The sequence below is a fragment of the Pelmatolapia mariae genome, linkage group LG10_11 (genome assembly GCF_036321145.2).
Source record: "Pelmatolapia mariae isolate MD_Pm_ZW linkage group LG10_11, Pm_UMD_F_2, whole genome shotgun sequence".
NCBI lineage: Eukaryota > Metazoa > Chordata > Actinopteri > Cichliformes > Cichlidae > Pelmatolapia > Pelmatolapia mariae.
Genome location: NC_086236.1, coordinates 58,607,293 through 58,620,001, shown reverse-complemented (window position 1 = coordinate 58,620,001; position 12,709 = coordinate 58,607,293). Strand labels below are relative to the sequence as shown.

The 12,709-nt window shown below is 41.1% G+C and overlaps 1 protein-coding gene across 1 annotated transcript; it reads left to right on the top strand.

Annotated features, from left to right (window-relative positions):
* Positions 1–4,965: 4,965 nt before the first annotated feature.
* On the top strand, positions 4,966–12,476 carry si:dkey-283b15.2 (neuronal pentraxin-1). The gene is made up of 6 exons (XM_063487175.1): positions 4,966–5,097; positions 7,067–7,980; positions 8,747–9,224; positions 9,314–9,567; positions 10,929–11,108; positions 11,417–12,476. The coding sequence occupies exons 2-6, from the start codon at positions 7,300–7,302 to the stop codon at positions 11,624–11,626; spliced, it is 1,803 nt and encodes a 600-aa protein (XP_063343245.1). The 5' UTR covers positions 4,966–5,097; positions 7,067–7,299; the 3' UTR covers positions 11,627–12,476.
* Positions 12,477–12,709: the final 233 nt, after the last annotated feature.

The following is a 12,709-nucleotide window of genomic DNA, read 5'->3' as shown; positions in this document are numbered from 1 at the left end:
GCACATGCGACAGATAGCACAGGGACTCTAGGCTTAACCTAACCTAACTGGACAGATTGATTCCCTGAAGTCTGACAAACTTTGTGTTATATACCTATGATCAAATATCCCCTTAATTCTTTTGAGCAGCATATAAAATTTAGGTGGCCAATACTGGAACAGCTTTTGAAACACACAACAAATTGAATCAAATTGTGTAATTTGATTCCCAAACCTCCAAACTCACCATCTGATAAATTTGCCTAAACAACAAAGATATGAAAACCATGCTTTAGTTCCACACTTTGACATCAAATGAAAATATTGTAGCACTCCTGTTTATCTGATAGTTGTTGAGACAACATTATACTTACTGACAAGTGTCAGCACAACAATAATTGTGATGTTTAAAAAAGAAACACACATATGATAATACCATGTGATTTTTCTTTTTGTTTCCATTTATGGTTACAAACTCTCTATCCACCTCTCTACTCTCATACTGCCAGATTAATGGTTTTGCCAGCCAATGAATGATGTACAAAAAGTATGAAATTAACTTAAGTACTTTCACTTTTGATTAAATAAACTTTTATTAACTGTTTGAACGTTTTTTCTTGAGTTAAGCTTTGAATGTTTTATAAAGTTGTGCTGGTGTAATGATAAAAATGATACCCACCCCAGATCAGTTTGCACTGAACCATTTCCCTTTTATATGGAAGTGTCGAACAGAGTGTAATGAATGTTAATCCACACCAGTTTTAATCACTTTTTGATTATGCTTTAAATTTTATACACATTTTTCTGAAACCACTGAAAACGTTTCTTCATGCAACAAGCTGCTTGTCTTTTGAAAACAAGCAGGGAGAATAAAAAAATTGACTTTGTATGTGTATCTGTCAGTGTGATTTGTGGTTAAAAGAAATTACAGTGCACCATCAACGGTAGCGGACTTCAAGCAGACTTCAAACTTCAGGAATGACTTTTTGGCCATCGGAGCTCCAGCTTTTCATGTTCATGAGTATAATTAAGCCCTAAGAAACGAGCAACACTTCATGCTAACGGAGCAGACACTTGCCAATCAAAAAGGAGTGATCTATTTATTGTTCTTCTAATTCTAATCAGGTCCCTAATTTACAAAATAAACATCTTATTTAGTAATTCCTGAAGTTAACGACTGAGACCATACACTCACCGGGAAAGTGTTTACTGAGGTCATTTCTTTCCAAAATTTCTTTATATTCTGACTTTTCTTTATTACCAGAAAAGTCGAACCCTGCTGACCATTAGAAGGAATGCAGGTGTTTCACCTTGGCTTCAGTTTCCAGGCCCAGTTCACAAAAATTTTCAGAAGCAGTTCATGCATGCGTTCATGCATAAGCTGCTTTAATTCCTGTTGACCACTGAGATGAGCTCCTGACATGTAGCTATCAATGAGCTAAACAGTTAACATTTAAGCAAAGTACAGCACTTACATCTCCAACTGGCAACCAGCACCATGTTGATGAGTGTAGGTAAACTAGACATTCTGCTCTTGGCTGTTTAGTATGAAAAACACTGTTAATGTCACCTGAAGCAGTGAGACTTCTTTACTTTCTTTAAAGTTCACTTAAAACCTCTTTAACATAACACATACCGTGTTTTGTTTTTAACTGATATAAGAAATTAAATATAAAGGAAATTCGGGTGTCTAATGTAAAGCATCTTGAGTTGCAGTTGCAGGATTTCCCCGGGAGGTGGCGATGTTTCCTCTACATGCGTGCAAGGCAGGTATACTCACTACGATGGAAAAACAGACTTTAACAGGCAGGTAGGAAATCAAAAACACCCGTTTATACATCTGTTTAGTTTAGTAGATTTTTAAAAGTTCAATATAATTCAGTCAGTGTTGAATGAAGCCATAATTCGGCATGTTCAATAGTCAACAAATCATTTCTGCTGTTTTCACTGACCAGACCTACAGCTCGGCTCTAGCTGCATCTGAAACTAACAGGCACACAATCAAACAGATACAATCAAAATCAAACCCGGCTGTGTGTGTGTGTGTGTGTGTGTGTGTGTGTGTGTGTGTGTGTGTGTGTGTGTGTGTGTGTGTGTGTGTGTGTGTGTTGCACCACCGTATCTGTCCTCTTCCTACTTAAAAAAAAGAATAAATCTTTTTTTAATTCTTGCATATGTGTCACACTTACTAATTTTAAATACTAAAGATAAACCGAATCAATGCAAGTTTTATCCAGTTTTTAAACGATGATGTTATTTATTAAGGCGAAAAAAGGCAAAGGGCAGTTCTTTAGATGCTGGGTTATTTTGTCACCTCCTGGATGAGTCGTTGATGCCCTCCCAGAGTCATTTTGGTAATGTACAACCCCATCCCCCCCAAATATATGAAATCATCATTCAAAAAATGTATTTTAAATTTACTCAGGTTAGCCTTGTCTAATATGACAAAACAAAACAGAAACAATAAACAAACAAATCAGGAAGGGCAAATACTTTTTCACAGCACTCTACATCTTTACTCTGTAGCGCGCTGCCTCAGAGCATCTCTGCTCAGAAAACCAGACATCACCTCTTGCCCTCATCAGAGGAACCTCCAGTTCTTTACTCACAGCAGAGGAGCATGCTCTGTGCTGTTCTGGGTCACATGGCTGAGGTCGAGGGAAAACACTGGAGCGTTTGTGGTCTTGTGTCCTTGGACCTGAGCCTTAAAGCTGTTTGTGTTTGCTCACTTCCTCGGAGCCTAATTCACACACGCTAAGGAGATTGACAGACTCGTACTGACCTATTAAACAATAAAGATGAGTCACACACAGCGCTCCCATTTAAACTCACGCCGTCACACAGAGCTTCATTAAAACACATCGCCAGGACAGGCGGGCGAGCTGCTCATTGTTCTGGGCTTGTAATCACATATTCAGGGATAAAACTGTACTTTCAGGGCAATTAAATTCTTTCACAAACATAACACTTGAGACACAAACTTTTCCACAAGGAGACTGATGCCATGAAGCCATTTGAAAGAGACATCATTAAAATTCAAAATGAGGATAAAGGTAAAATCAAAATGAAGAAGGATTTTAGAATTTTGAGATGATTTAAGGAAGGATTAAAACAAGTTTGGTAAAGTATGATGTCTCTGGATAAAATAATGTGATACTGAATAACTTGAGACTGAATGTCTAAACTTTTTAAATATATATATCAACACTTCACCGAGTCCTTTTGATTCCTCAGAGGCATCCAATGGAAGACAAAACACTGCTCAGTAGACCATTTAACACTTTATTTCTCTTTCACATTACTTCTAGAAGGGAGATGCATCCTGCATCCTCCTTTGCCACGGATCTCAAAATGGTGGTGTGCCCCTAACAGTTTTATTACAGAAGTTCTCTCATTCTAGTCTAAACAACAGTGTCTCAGTAACTTTCCACTAGAGATGGTCCCCTCTTATCTCCTTTTTCCCAGGCAAGCGTGAGCAAGAGTCTACAGCTTTCTACTCCCCAAGGACACATGGTCCAATGCCTTTATTTTTCAGTTGAGCATCTTGGCTGTCACCATCTTGATGTTTTTAACCCAGACATAAGGAACGAGAGGGGGGAGTGACCATGAAACGGAGGAACGCTCCATGCAAACAGACAGTCTGCATACTTCAAAAACATCCATCCATCCATCCCTGCTTTGCTGTGCTGACCTCCCTCGCCCCAGTGACCTCCTTCAGCTCGTCTGGGGAGACACCAGGGTGCTCCCAAGCCAGCAGCTAGACAACCTCTTCTCAATGTGTCTTCCACCTCGCATAGGTGTTCCAAGGTGCATCCAGGAGGCATCCTGGTCACATGCTTGAACCTCTTTAACCGCCTTCTGTCAATGTGGAGGCCCACTTCACTCCTAGGCCCTCCTGAAATAATCAAGTTCCTTACTCCATCTCTAAGACTCACTAAAGCTTTAAGGTTTCTCCAAATTTATAAACAGTACATTTGCATAATGACTGAAATTAGCAAGCTTTTCATAAGGTTGGCGAAACTGCAGTCAGCTGAGACCAAAGAAGTTGAATCAGTGACAAAATGTTTCTCCCAGCGTCAACGCAACACTCAAATGAACAGAAACATTTGAATGGGGTGTACCTAATAAATGTCCAGTGAGTGTATGTAATATAAAGTCTGTAATAACAGGTTTGTTGGGGATTCTAAACTGGATGAACATGTGGGTATGGTTTGTTTTGGTTTAATGTTTCTCCATGAAGCTATCATCAACTATAGATAGATAGATAGATAGATAGATAGATAGATAGATAGATAGATAGATAGATAGATAGATAGATAGATAGATAGATAGATAGATAGATAGATAGATAGATAGATAGATAGATAGATAGATAGATAGATAGATAGATAGATAGTGTTATTTCCCCCCTAGTATTTTAGATAAAAACTCAGCTCTTATGGTTGTTTTATTTTTGCTAAACATATTGTTTTGGTGTTTGATACTAAACACAAACTCGACACATGCTTCTGTGTCTGAACCTGTTTCTGTAAGTTTACTGTAGGTGTCTGTCCTGTAATCAGCACTCTGGTTTCATTGTCTGCGTGTGAGTGTCTTTGACCTTAAAGCAGCCATCTGTCGTCCTGCCTCTGCCTCTCTGCCTCTTAGTCAGACGAGGAATTAATCAAGCCAATTACTCCCATGCTGAGATCTAGGTGAGCTGCGTGACGTGTGCTGGAGGAGGTGAGGCCAATGTTTGTGTACTGGCGGGTAGAATTTATACACTGGTTGGGGTTTTTTTGTTTTGTTTTTTAATTCTTTGTATGATGTGTATGTGAGACCAGTGATTTTCTTTATTTTTTTTACAGTCTCATCATGTGCATCAGTCAGAGGTTAAAGATAAGAATGGCGGAGAAAGAAAGATGCCAAAAAAGACTGACAGGAAAAGAGGCGTGTCCTTCCAAGAAAAAAATACAACAAAGAGGAAGAAGGGGAGGAGAGGAGGAGAGGAAAGGGAGGTAGAGACAATAAAGGAGGGATAGAAAGACTTGAGCACTCCTCTGGAGTAAATCCCCTCAATCTGATCAGTGTGTGAGGAAGGAACTAACTAACTCACAGCGTGGATGCACAAGCTTTAAGGTAAGAACACCAATGTTCATTTAACTAATGCCATGTATGTGCCATTGGACATATTTGAATTATATATATTTGCTGTTTATGTGTCAGGCATTTCAGTGCAGTGTGATAGATGCAACTGCATTTATATTTAATACAAGAGAGGTGAAAATGAGTGCTGGCTTTGAATCATCTGGATTAAAAAGATAAAACACTACGATGGGTACACACCTTTAATTTGTTATTGTTTTCAGTTTCTTATAACTCTGCTTCACTAAACTTAACAGTCAGAAGCATGAATATGTTGGTTTATTAGAGTATTGCACAGTATTGTCTGGGTAATAAGTCAAATGTTGGACCTGCTGGGGAAGGTCTCAGATGCTTTTTCGTGAGCTGTGAGAAAAAGAAAAAGAATAATTGTTCAATCAGAAACAACAGTGATGTCATGCTATTAAGTGAACCAATAAGATTTCCTTTATTTTTTTGTGCATTTAACTGAATAATTCACAAACAAAGAACCAGAATAATTAAAATTATTGAGGTTTTTGGCAACAATCCGAGTTGTTCAGCATATAATAGTTAATTTAAGCATCAAAATTGACATTAAATTTCTCTGTAACTGGCACTTAAAAAATTGTTTGGATAATTATTGCTTAATCTTGCTTTTTAATGGGGATATTTTGCATATTTTGTGGCCAAAGTGTGCACTCTATGTATCAGGTTAAAACCTCTTAACAAATTAAATAAGAGCTCAACGGCAGCGATGTCGATGCTGACATTGATCTTTTAATGCACTGGGATAATTATAATTTAATGTGCTTCTACAAAAAAAAAGTGTTTATAAACTGAGACCTGCTCATTTTGCCGAATGAGCTGTTCTTTAATCACAGGTCAAACAGCAGTTGTCAGTTTTGGAGATTAATCACACGACTTAAATATCCAACTTAACCATATGTTGCTGGTTGGTGCACGACCCCGGTGTGCAAGCTCACTTATCTCGGGTTAAGTTAGCACAACAACTGTTTTCAATTAGGTTAATTGAGGGACCTGTGGGTGGTAATAACCTCTAAACGGCGGCGATTGGGTGTGACACGGTTCTGTCCATCTGTCCCTCCTCTAAGCCATATAAATCGCAGCAGGAAAAACAGAGGCAGAAGATGTTAGGTGGAAAGGTTATAGGCTGGAAAACACCCACGTTAAAACCATTTAAAAATGAAGATTTAATCACCTCAGACTCCATCAGACACACACTCACACTCACTTTGTTTCATTATTGATAAAATACAGTGAACCATCAGCGCACAGTCATTGGAGAGGCTGGTCACTGCGAGCAACAGGTGGTCATAGAGGTTTAGCTGTCACATCACGTGTGTGCCATTTCAAAATGCCGACCCCGTATAATGAAGGACACGTTAGAGCTACAGAGAGGTCAGCTTCCCTTTATGATACAGATCATGAAGGAAAATAAGAAATGCAGCCACATAGATTTAGATTAATATTAAAAATGTGCTCCTGCTTCACCGCTGGTCCTTTGTAGCTCCATCCAAATTCATCTAAAAACATCCGTATTAGCACTGGTGGGAGGGGTCAGGTCTAAGCGTGGTCACGCTGTAACTCTGGCTTGAACTAATCCTTGTTTGGACAGGTTCTGGTAGTTTTGGCACATGCCTCTGCCATGAAGGTTGCTGCCCAGACACACTAAAGCTAAGTGGGGGCACAAATGTCAGGCTGAGGTGTTTAACCTTCACCACATCCTGCTGAGAACTGAAGAACCTTTGTGTAAACTCACTGTCCCTTTGTTTGTTAAAGGAAGCTGACACAAGAAGAACAAAAAGCTAAAAAGAGACACTTTTATCTAAATCTGACGATGTCCTAAAACTCAATTACTAATATATAAGGATTCTTCTGGACCTTTTAGCTTCATTTTACAATAAAAGAATCAATGGATTCTATTAAAAGAGCGTTAACTAAAATCCTTTGTTTTGTTTTGCAGGTTTCTTCTATTCTTCAGTGAGGAGAAGAGAAGAGAGACCACAATCCACAAGAAAACAAACTCACATGTGACTGAGTTCCTCACAGCTGAGTTGATATTTTGGGGATGGAGATTTTTTATTTTGCTCCTTGATGCCTCCTTCACATCAGCAAAGAAGTCAGCACAACCTTTACTTCAGGTGGCATCACACATTTTGAAGCAAAGCCGAGCTTCTTTGTCTGTACAAACTCTGGATGGAGATGATGAGGAACTCGCCATCTGTGCAGCTGTTCCTTGCTCCCTTTGTCTTTTCTTTACTTTCATTGCTCCTCTGGCCGGCATGTGCCAGTTCAGGGTCTGACTATGACTTTGGAGCCCACCCACGCTTTGTGTGCACCCCTATTCCCGTGGACGCAGACCCTTCCTGCTTCCCTACATCAGGTCCAAGCGTAGGTGCAGCGGGGCCCAGCGGACCAGGCCATCAAAGTGCACCTCCTGCTGGCTGGTGGGGTGCGAGCGAAGAGGCCAAAGCCACCATCCTCCACCTTAGGGAGAGCCTTGTCCAGCAGAAGGAGATCATCCTGGACCAAAGAGAGACGATTCGGGAGCTCACGGCCAAGCTCACTCTGTGCGAAGGCTTCGGACGGGATGCTTCACCCCACGACTCTTCACACTTGCATCACGCTGGAGCGGCCAGCCATCACTCATATGCTGACAATGGGCACTATAGCAACCAGCAGGGTCACCATGGAAACAGCAACCTCATACCAGACTCGCCACACTACCCCTCGGTGGGAGGGCAACGATTTGACGGAGGGCACAGTGGCAACAACCACGGGAAGGATAAACATGTGACACCAGGGGACGTCGCATCGTCGCCAGAGCAGATGGAGAGGATGCTGCAGGCGCTGAAGGAGAGGCTGGACAACCTGCAGGTGAGCATGAGAGATAGAGAACTTTTAAAACTTTTTTAAACTGTTGAAAGGAAGAAAGGCTGTATCTAAGCCGTTTAAGTAGATATAACTCAGTTGATGAGGTAGGGGGAGGCTTGTGACGTTCCCACATGTGGTTTCCTTTGTTTGGACATTTGTTGCATCACTGGAAGCCTTAAAGCGGTACACCCACTAAGTACTTTAGATAAAGGAGCAACTTAATCGCATAAATCCACTCACACTCAAGAGAGTCACTCTAATGTCCTTCAGTGGGCTCCAAGGACCAGCAACAAGCTCAGGGGTGGACGTCAGAGAGGCAGTGGATTGACCGGGCACATTTAAACACCTCGAGGATATTTGAGTGTTCTGAAGTCTGTTTGGGTACCTGCCCTTATGTGCTGTGTTTTCCATCTGTTGTGATCACAGACAGTCAGGAGCTGTGGCGCATTTGCGAGTGTGAGGGGGTCTAAGATTGGCACTAATTATCGTGATCTCTCTTGACAGACTCATGATCAGGGCATGCACCACAACTAAAGCCCAGATTACCTGAGAGGAAGGGAAAGAGACACAGAGTAGCACAATGAGAGTGAGGGGGACCGATCAGCAGCACAACTGACTGCTTTGTTTGACATTACACAAATATCTGCAGAAGAAATAAATAAATAGACACCAGTCTTTTATAAAGATTGAGCGAGACACAAAAAGCAGAGGTGTTACCTTGTGCCTTAATAATGCGACTTCACCTGCGTGTTTCCACCTCTCTCTGCAGAAGAGGAACACATCCATCACATACTCCAGCTCTCTGAAGGAGTTGCTGCAGAGGAAGATCAACGCACTAGAGCAGCAACTGCACCATCACACTGACGGCCACGGTGGCCCGGACCACCACGATGATGACAGCAGCCACGGAGACGACAGAGAGCATCACGCCGATGACCACCACGATGACGGACACCCCGGTGACCACAAAGACGACCGCCATGACGATGGACATCGAAACGGTCACGTTGACAGCGATGGCAGCCACACGGAACACTATGATGACGGCCACAATGATGACCATCACGATGCAGACGGTGACCATGATGACGGCCACCATGATGATGATGATGATGGTGGTGATCACCACGACAACGAAGCAGACAATCACAGTTACCTTCCACACACGGGATACAGAGCACCAGGGCCGCGGACTGGTTTCCACTCAAATAAGCTGGAAACGATGCTCAATCAGCTGCACCTCTCCGGTACGCTGTTCAGCAAAACTGCTTTTTAAACCACGCTCAGGTCTGATTGTTTGGTCAGCGAGTGAATGTTGTTATGTTTCTTTAAGCAGGTTCCAGCAGGAAGAAATCAAAAAGTCCTGATGCGTTCCAGATCAGCTTCCCTATGAGGACCAACTACATGTACGGGCGGGTGAAGAGGACGCTGCTGCAGGAGATCTTCGCTCTGACTTTGTGTCTTTGGATAAAGGCAGGAGTGGGACCCGGACTGGGGACACCTTTTTCTTACTCTGCACCCGGACAGGCCAACGAGCTGGTGCTCATCGAGTGGGGGAACAATCCCATAGAGCTGCTGATCGATGATAAGGTGAGTGAGAAGAACCACGAGCTCCCCTCTGTGTCTGGATCGTTGTCAGTTTAAGAGAACTTCTTTTTTTTATGTGTGTATCAACTTGAACAATTTACAATAAACAAGGCCGCTCTTAGGATAGTTAAAGTCTATGCCAAAAATCAAAGCAGTTAATCTAAAATATTATGAAATTTAATAAATGAATTATATTATAAATAATGAAAATCTAAAATTTTAAATAATATACTTAATACATACTTAAAAATTAAAATATTTCAAATGTAATATTTAAAAAGACTAATCAAAATGAACTGAAAGCATTCATAACTAAAATATTGTCAGTTTATCAACATTTGAATCAAAATCTGCCTGATCTGATATCTTTGCTGGGTTTTTTAGTCATTGTCAATCAAACCTGAACAAGTCACCCAATAAATCAGATTAACTTTGGTGATCAAAGTCAAGTTATTTGTAAAAATGTACTTTTATTAACTACCAATGCTTGATTTATACTTCTTTATACATATAAGGTACTCATGTAGTGCTTTTTTTACTTAATTTGAGTACTCAAAGTAATTTCTTAATACAAGCCCTATTCAGCCATTGGTACTCGTGCTTTTTTCTAAGCCTAAGCACTTCACCTAACATTCACTCACACTGGGACGGATGCATTGGAGGTAACTCGACATGTAGACTGGGGGATCCGGGGATAATGAAATACCAGAGTTTTACTGAAAAAACAACAAATAAACAAGCTGGACATATTGTACCACACAGAAGTCAACAGTATTTTTCAGTTCAGTGACTCCATTTAGCAAACACGAAGCAGGAACCTGCTAAAGCTGCCTGGTTTGCAAACCTGTCAATCAAAGAACCTATATATATATAGCTCTAAAACTCCAGGAGTTTTATACAATCACCCACTGCACAGCTGGCTCACACACACAATAAAAAGATAGTTTGACTTGCTTTTGAAGACAGCCTCTAGTGGCCACCAGAAGAACTGCAGTTTTTGGCACTTCACTGCTGGCTTCATTTTTCAGGCCTGGATTTTGCTCTTCGGTCTTCAGCAGTGGCTCTGCATGCACTGGGCATTAGAGAAAAACAAACAAACCAGAGGAGATTGAAAACTTTTTAAACTGAATTTAAAATGTTAATGAAAAGTAAAAATGGCACACTCAGTCTGCTGAACTCTCCTCTTGACACAACACGCTTATGACCAAACCCAACCACAAGGGGGCAGTGACATGCTCATTTTTTTTACCCTGGTGTGGAGGAAGTTAAAAGTAATTATTATTATCTGTTAACAAAGTGTTTCTGAATTGAAATCATATATCCTTAGAACATGTTTACATTAGTTTTCCACATCCCCTCCACAGGCAGCGACTCTGCCCCTGTCTCTGAGTGATGGGAAGTGGCACCATGTGTGTGTGACTTGGACCACACGGGACGGACAGTGGGAGGCCTACCAGGACGGGGTGAAGCGGGGGTCTGGGGCGAATCTCTCAGCTTGGCACCCCATTAAAGCTGGAGGGGTCTTCATCCTGGGACAGGAGCAGGTAAAGTCAACGCGAGCTTTACTCCAGAGATAGAGGCAAATATTATGTCCAGAGTTAATATCCAAGCCATTTAGGACTCTTCCCAGTATTAAATGCCTGTATGTGTGCTCATGTTGAGGCTCCAATATACTGCAGACTTGCCTTCATAAAAACATCTGACCTCATCAGTGACTCTGTTATATTATACACAGGAGATTTCACATAATCTTCTATATGTTAGTGAGAAACATCAGATGTTCATCACGTGTCTCTGATCGATGAAGATGATAATCATCAGGTATTGATCGTTGTTGTGCGTCTCCATTCAGGACACTCTCGGAGGGCGCTTTGATGCCACTCAGTCATTCGTGGGCGAGATGTCGGACCTGCACATGTGGTCACACGTACTCAGCGCCAGCGACATCTACAGCCTGGCCTCATGTGGCAGCCACCTCAGAGGTGACATCATCGCCTGGTCCGACACGGAGGTGGAGCTTCACGGAGGCGTCGCCAGATACCCCTTTGACCCCTGTCACTGAAGGTCGTTACCCTGATGGTCTGAGAACATTTATGAAGAGAAGCTACGGGGACTGAAGGAGGATTAAGATAACCACTCAGAGCCAACGCCTTCCCTTTGAACTCAATCAGTGAATTTTCTATAAATAAATGAACAATGAAAGGAAACATGGTGATAAATCTTTATTCACAGGTAACGTGTAGGGACTCTGTGGCTGTAGGCCATTATTTGTTGTACCCACGAGTTAGTATTTTATTTAAACGGACAAGTGCTGTATGTGACATATTGCCATATTGTTAATAAGACAAAATAAAGTTGGGTGTGTGCTAAACTTTGCAGGCCTTACACGGGGTCTGCTGTGGTGACAAATTGTAAGTTGTTAGTTTGAATGAAAGTCATAGAATTTTTTTCCTGCTCTGGATTCTCTTTTTAAAGGTTTCCATGAAACATACAGCTACTTCACCAAAGAAATGTAGACTTCAGGTTAAACTTTGTGTTGATCTTTTCTAATTTTATGAATCTGTGTATCATAGATAGGTCCATGTTGGATTTTGAGAGAAATGCTGAAGATCCTGTGAGACAGGAAGTGTTTTACAGTTAATACATGGACTCTTGCCTCAGTTTTGTACCATAAAAGGGCTTCTTTGAAAATACTGATTATACCGTTTCACCCAAACTTTTATATCTTCTCATTGCAAATCCCATTTCTCACTGAACTAGTTTGTAACTTCTGTCGGCTGCACTGTGAATTTGTGAATCTGGCCTTGATTGTATATTTATTATTGTACAGTAATTTGTTTTTTAGCAATGTTAGAATTTTCCCATTGTGTTTGTCATTGAAAAAGTGTTTAAATAAAAGTGTGACAGTTTAAGTGTCTCATTTTTCATTTGTTAATGCAGCGACTCCAAATGCTACTCTGGTAGCTCTGATCAGTGTTCACGCTCCATCACTGTTATTTTTCCAAGATATGTGAAACACTAAGTCGGGCAGACCTCACGTTATCGCTGTTTGACTTGCAATAACAGTGATGATTTTATATTTGTATAAATGTATGTTTTTGTTTTGCTACTTTGTTGTGTGTCATCATTTCAGATTAAATTGTTG

Excerpts from the sequence above, each read along its gene's own strand:
- si:dkey-283b15.2 (XM_063487175.1), top strand. The coding sequence starts at position 7,300 with ATGGAGATGATGAGGAACTCGCCATCTGTGCAGCTGTTCCTTGCTCCC. Across the intron at positions 9,225-9,313 it reads CAATCAGCTGCACCTCTCCG|GTTCCAGCAGGAAGAAATCA; the intron begins GTACGCTGTTCA and ends TTCTTTAAGCAG. Across the intron at positions 9,568-10,928 it reads AGCTGCTGATCGATGATAAG|GCAGCGACTCTGCCCCTGTC; the intron begins GTGAGTGAGAAG and ends TCCCCTCCACAG.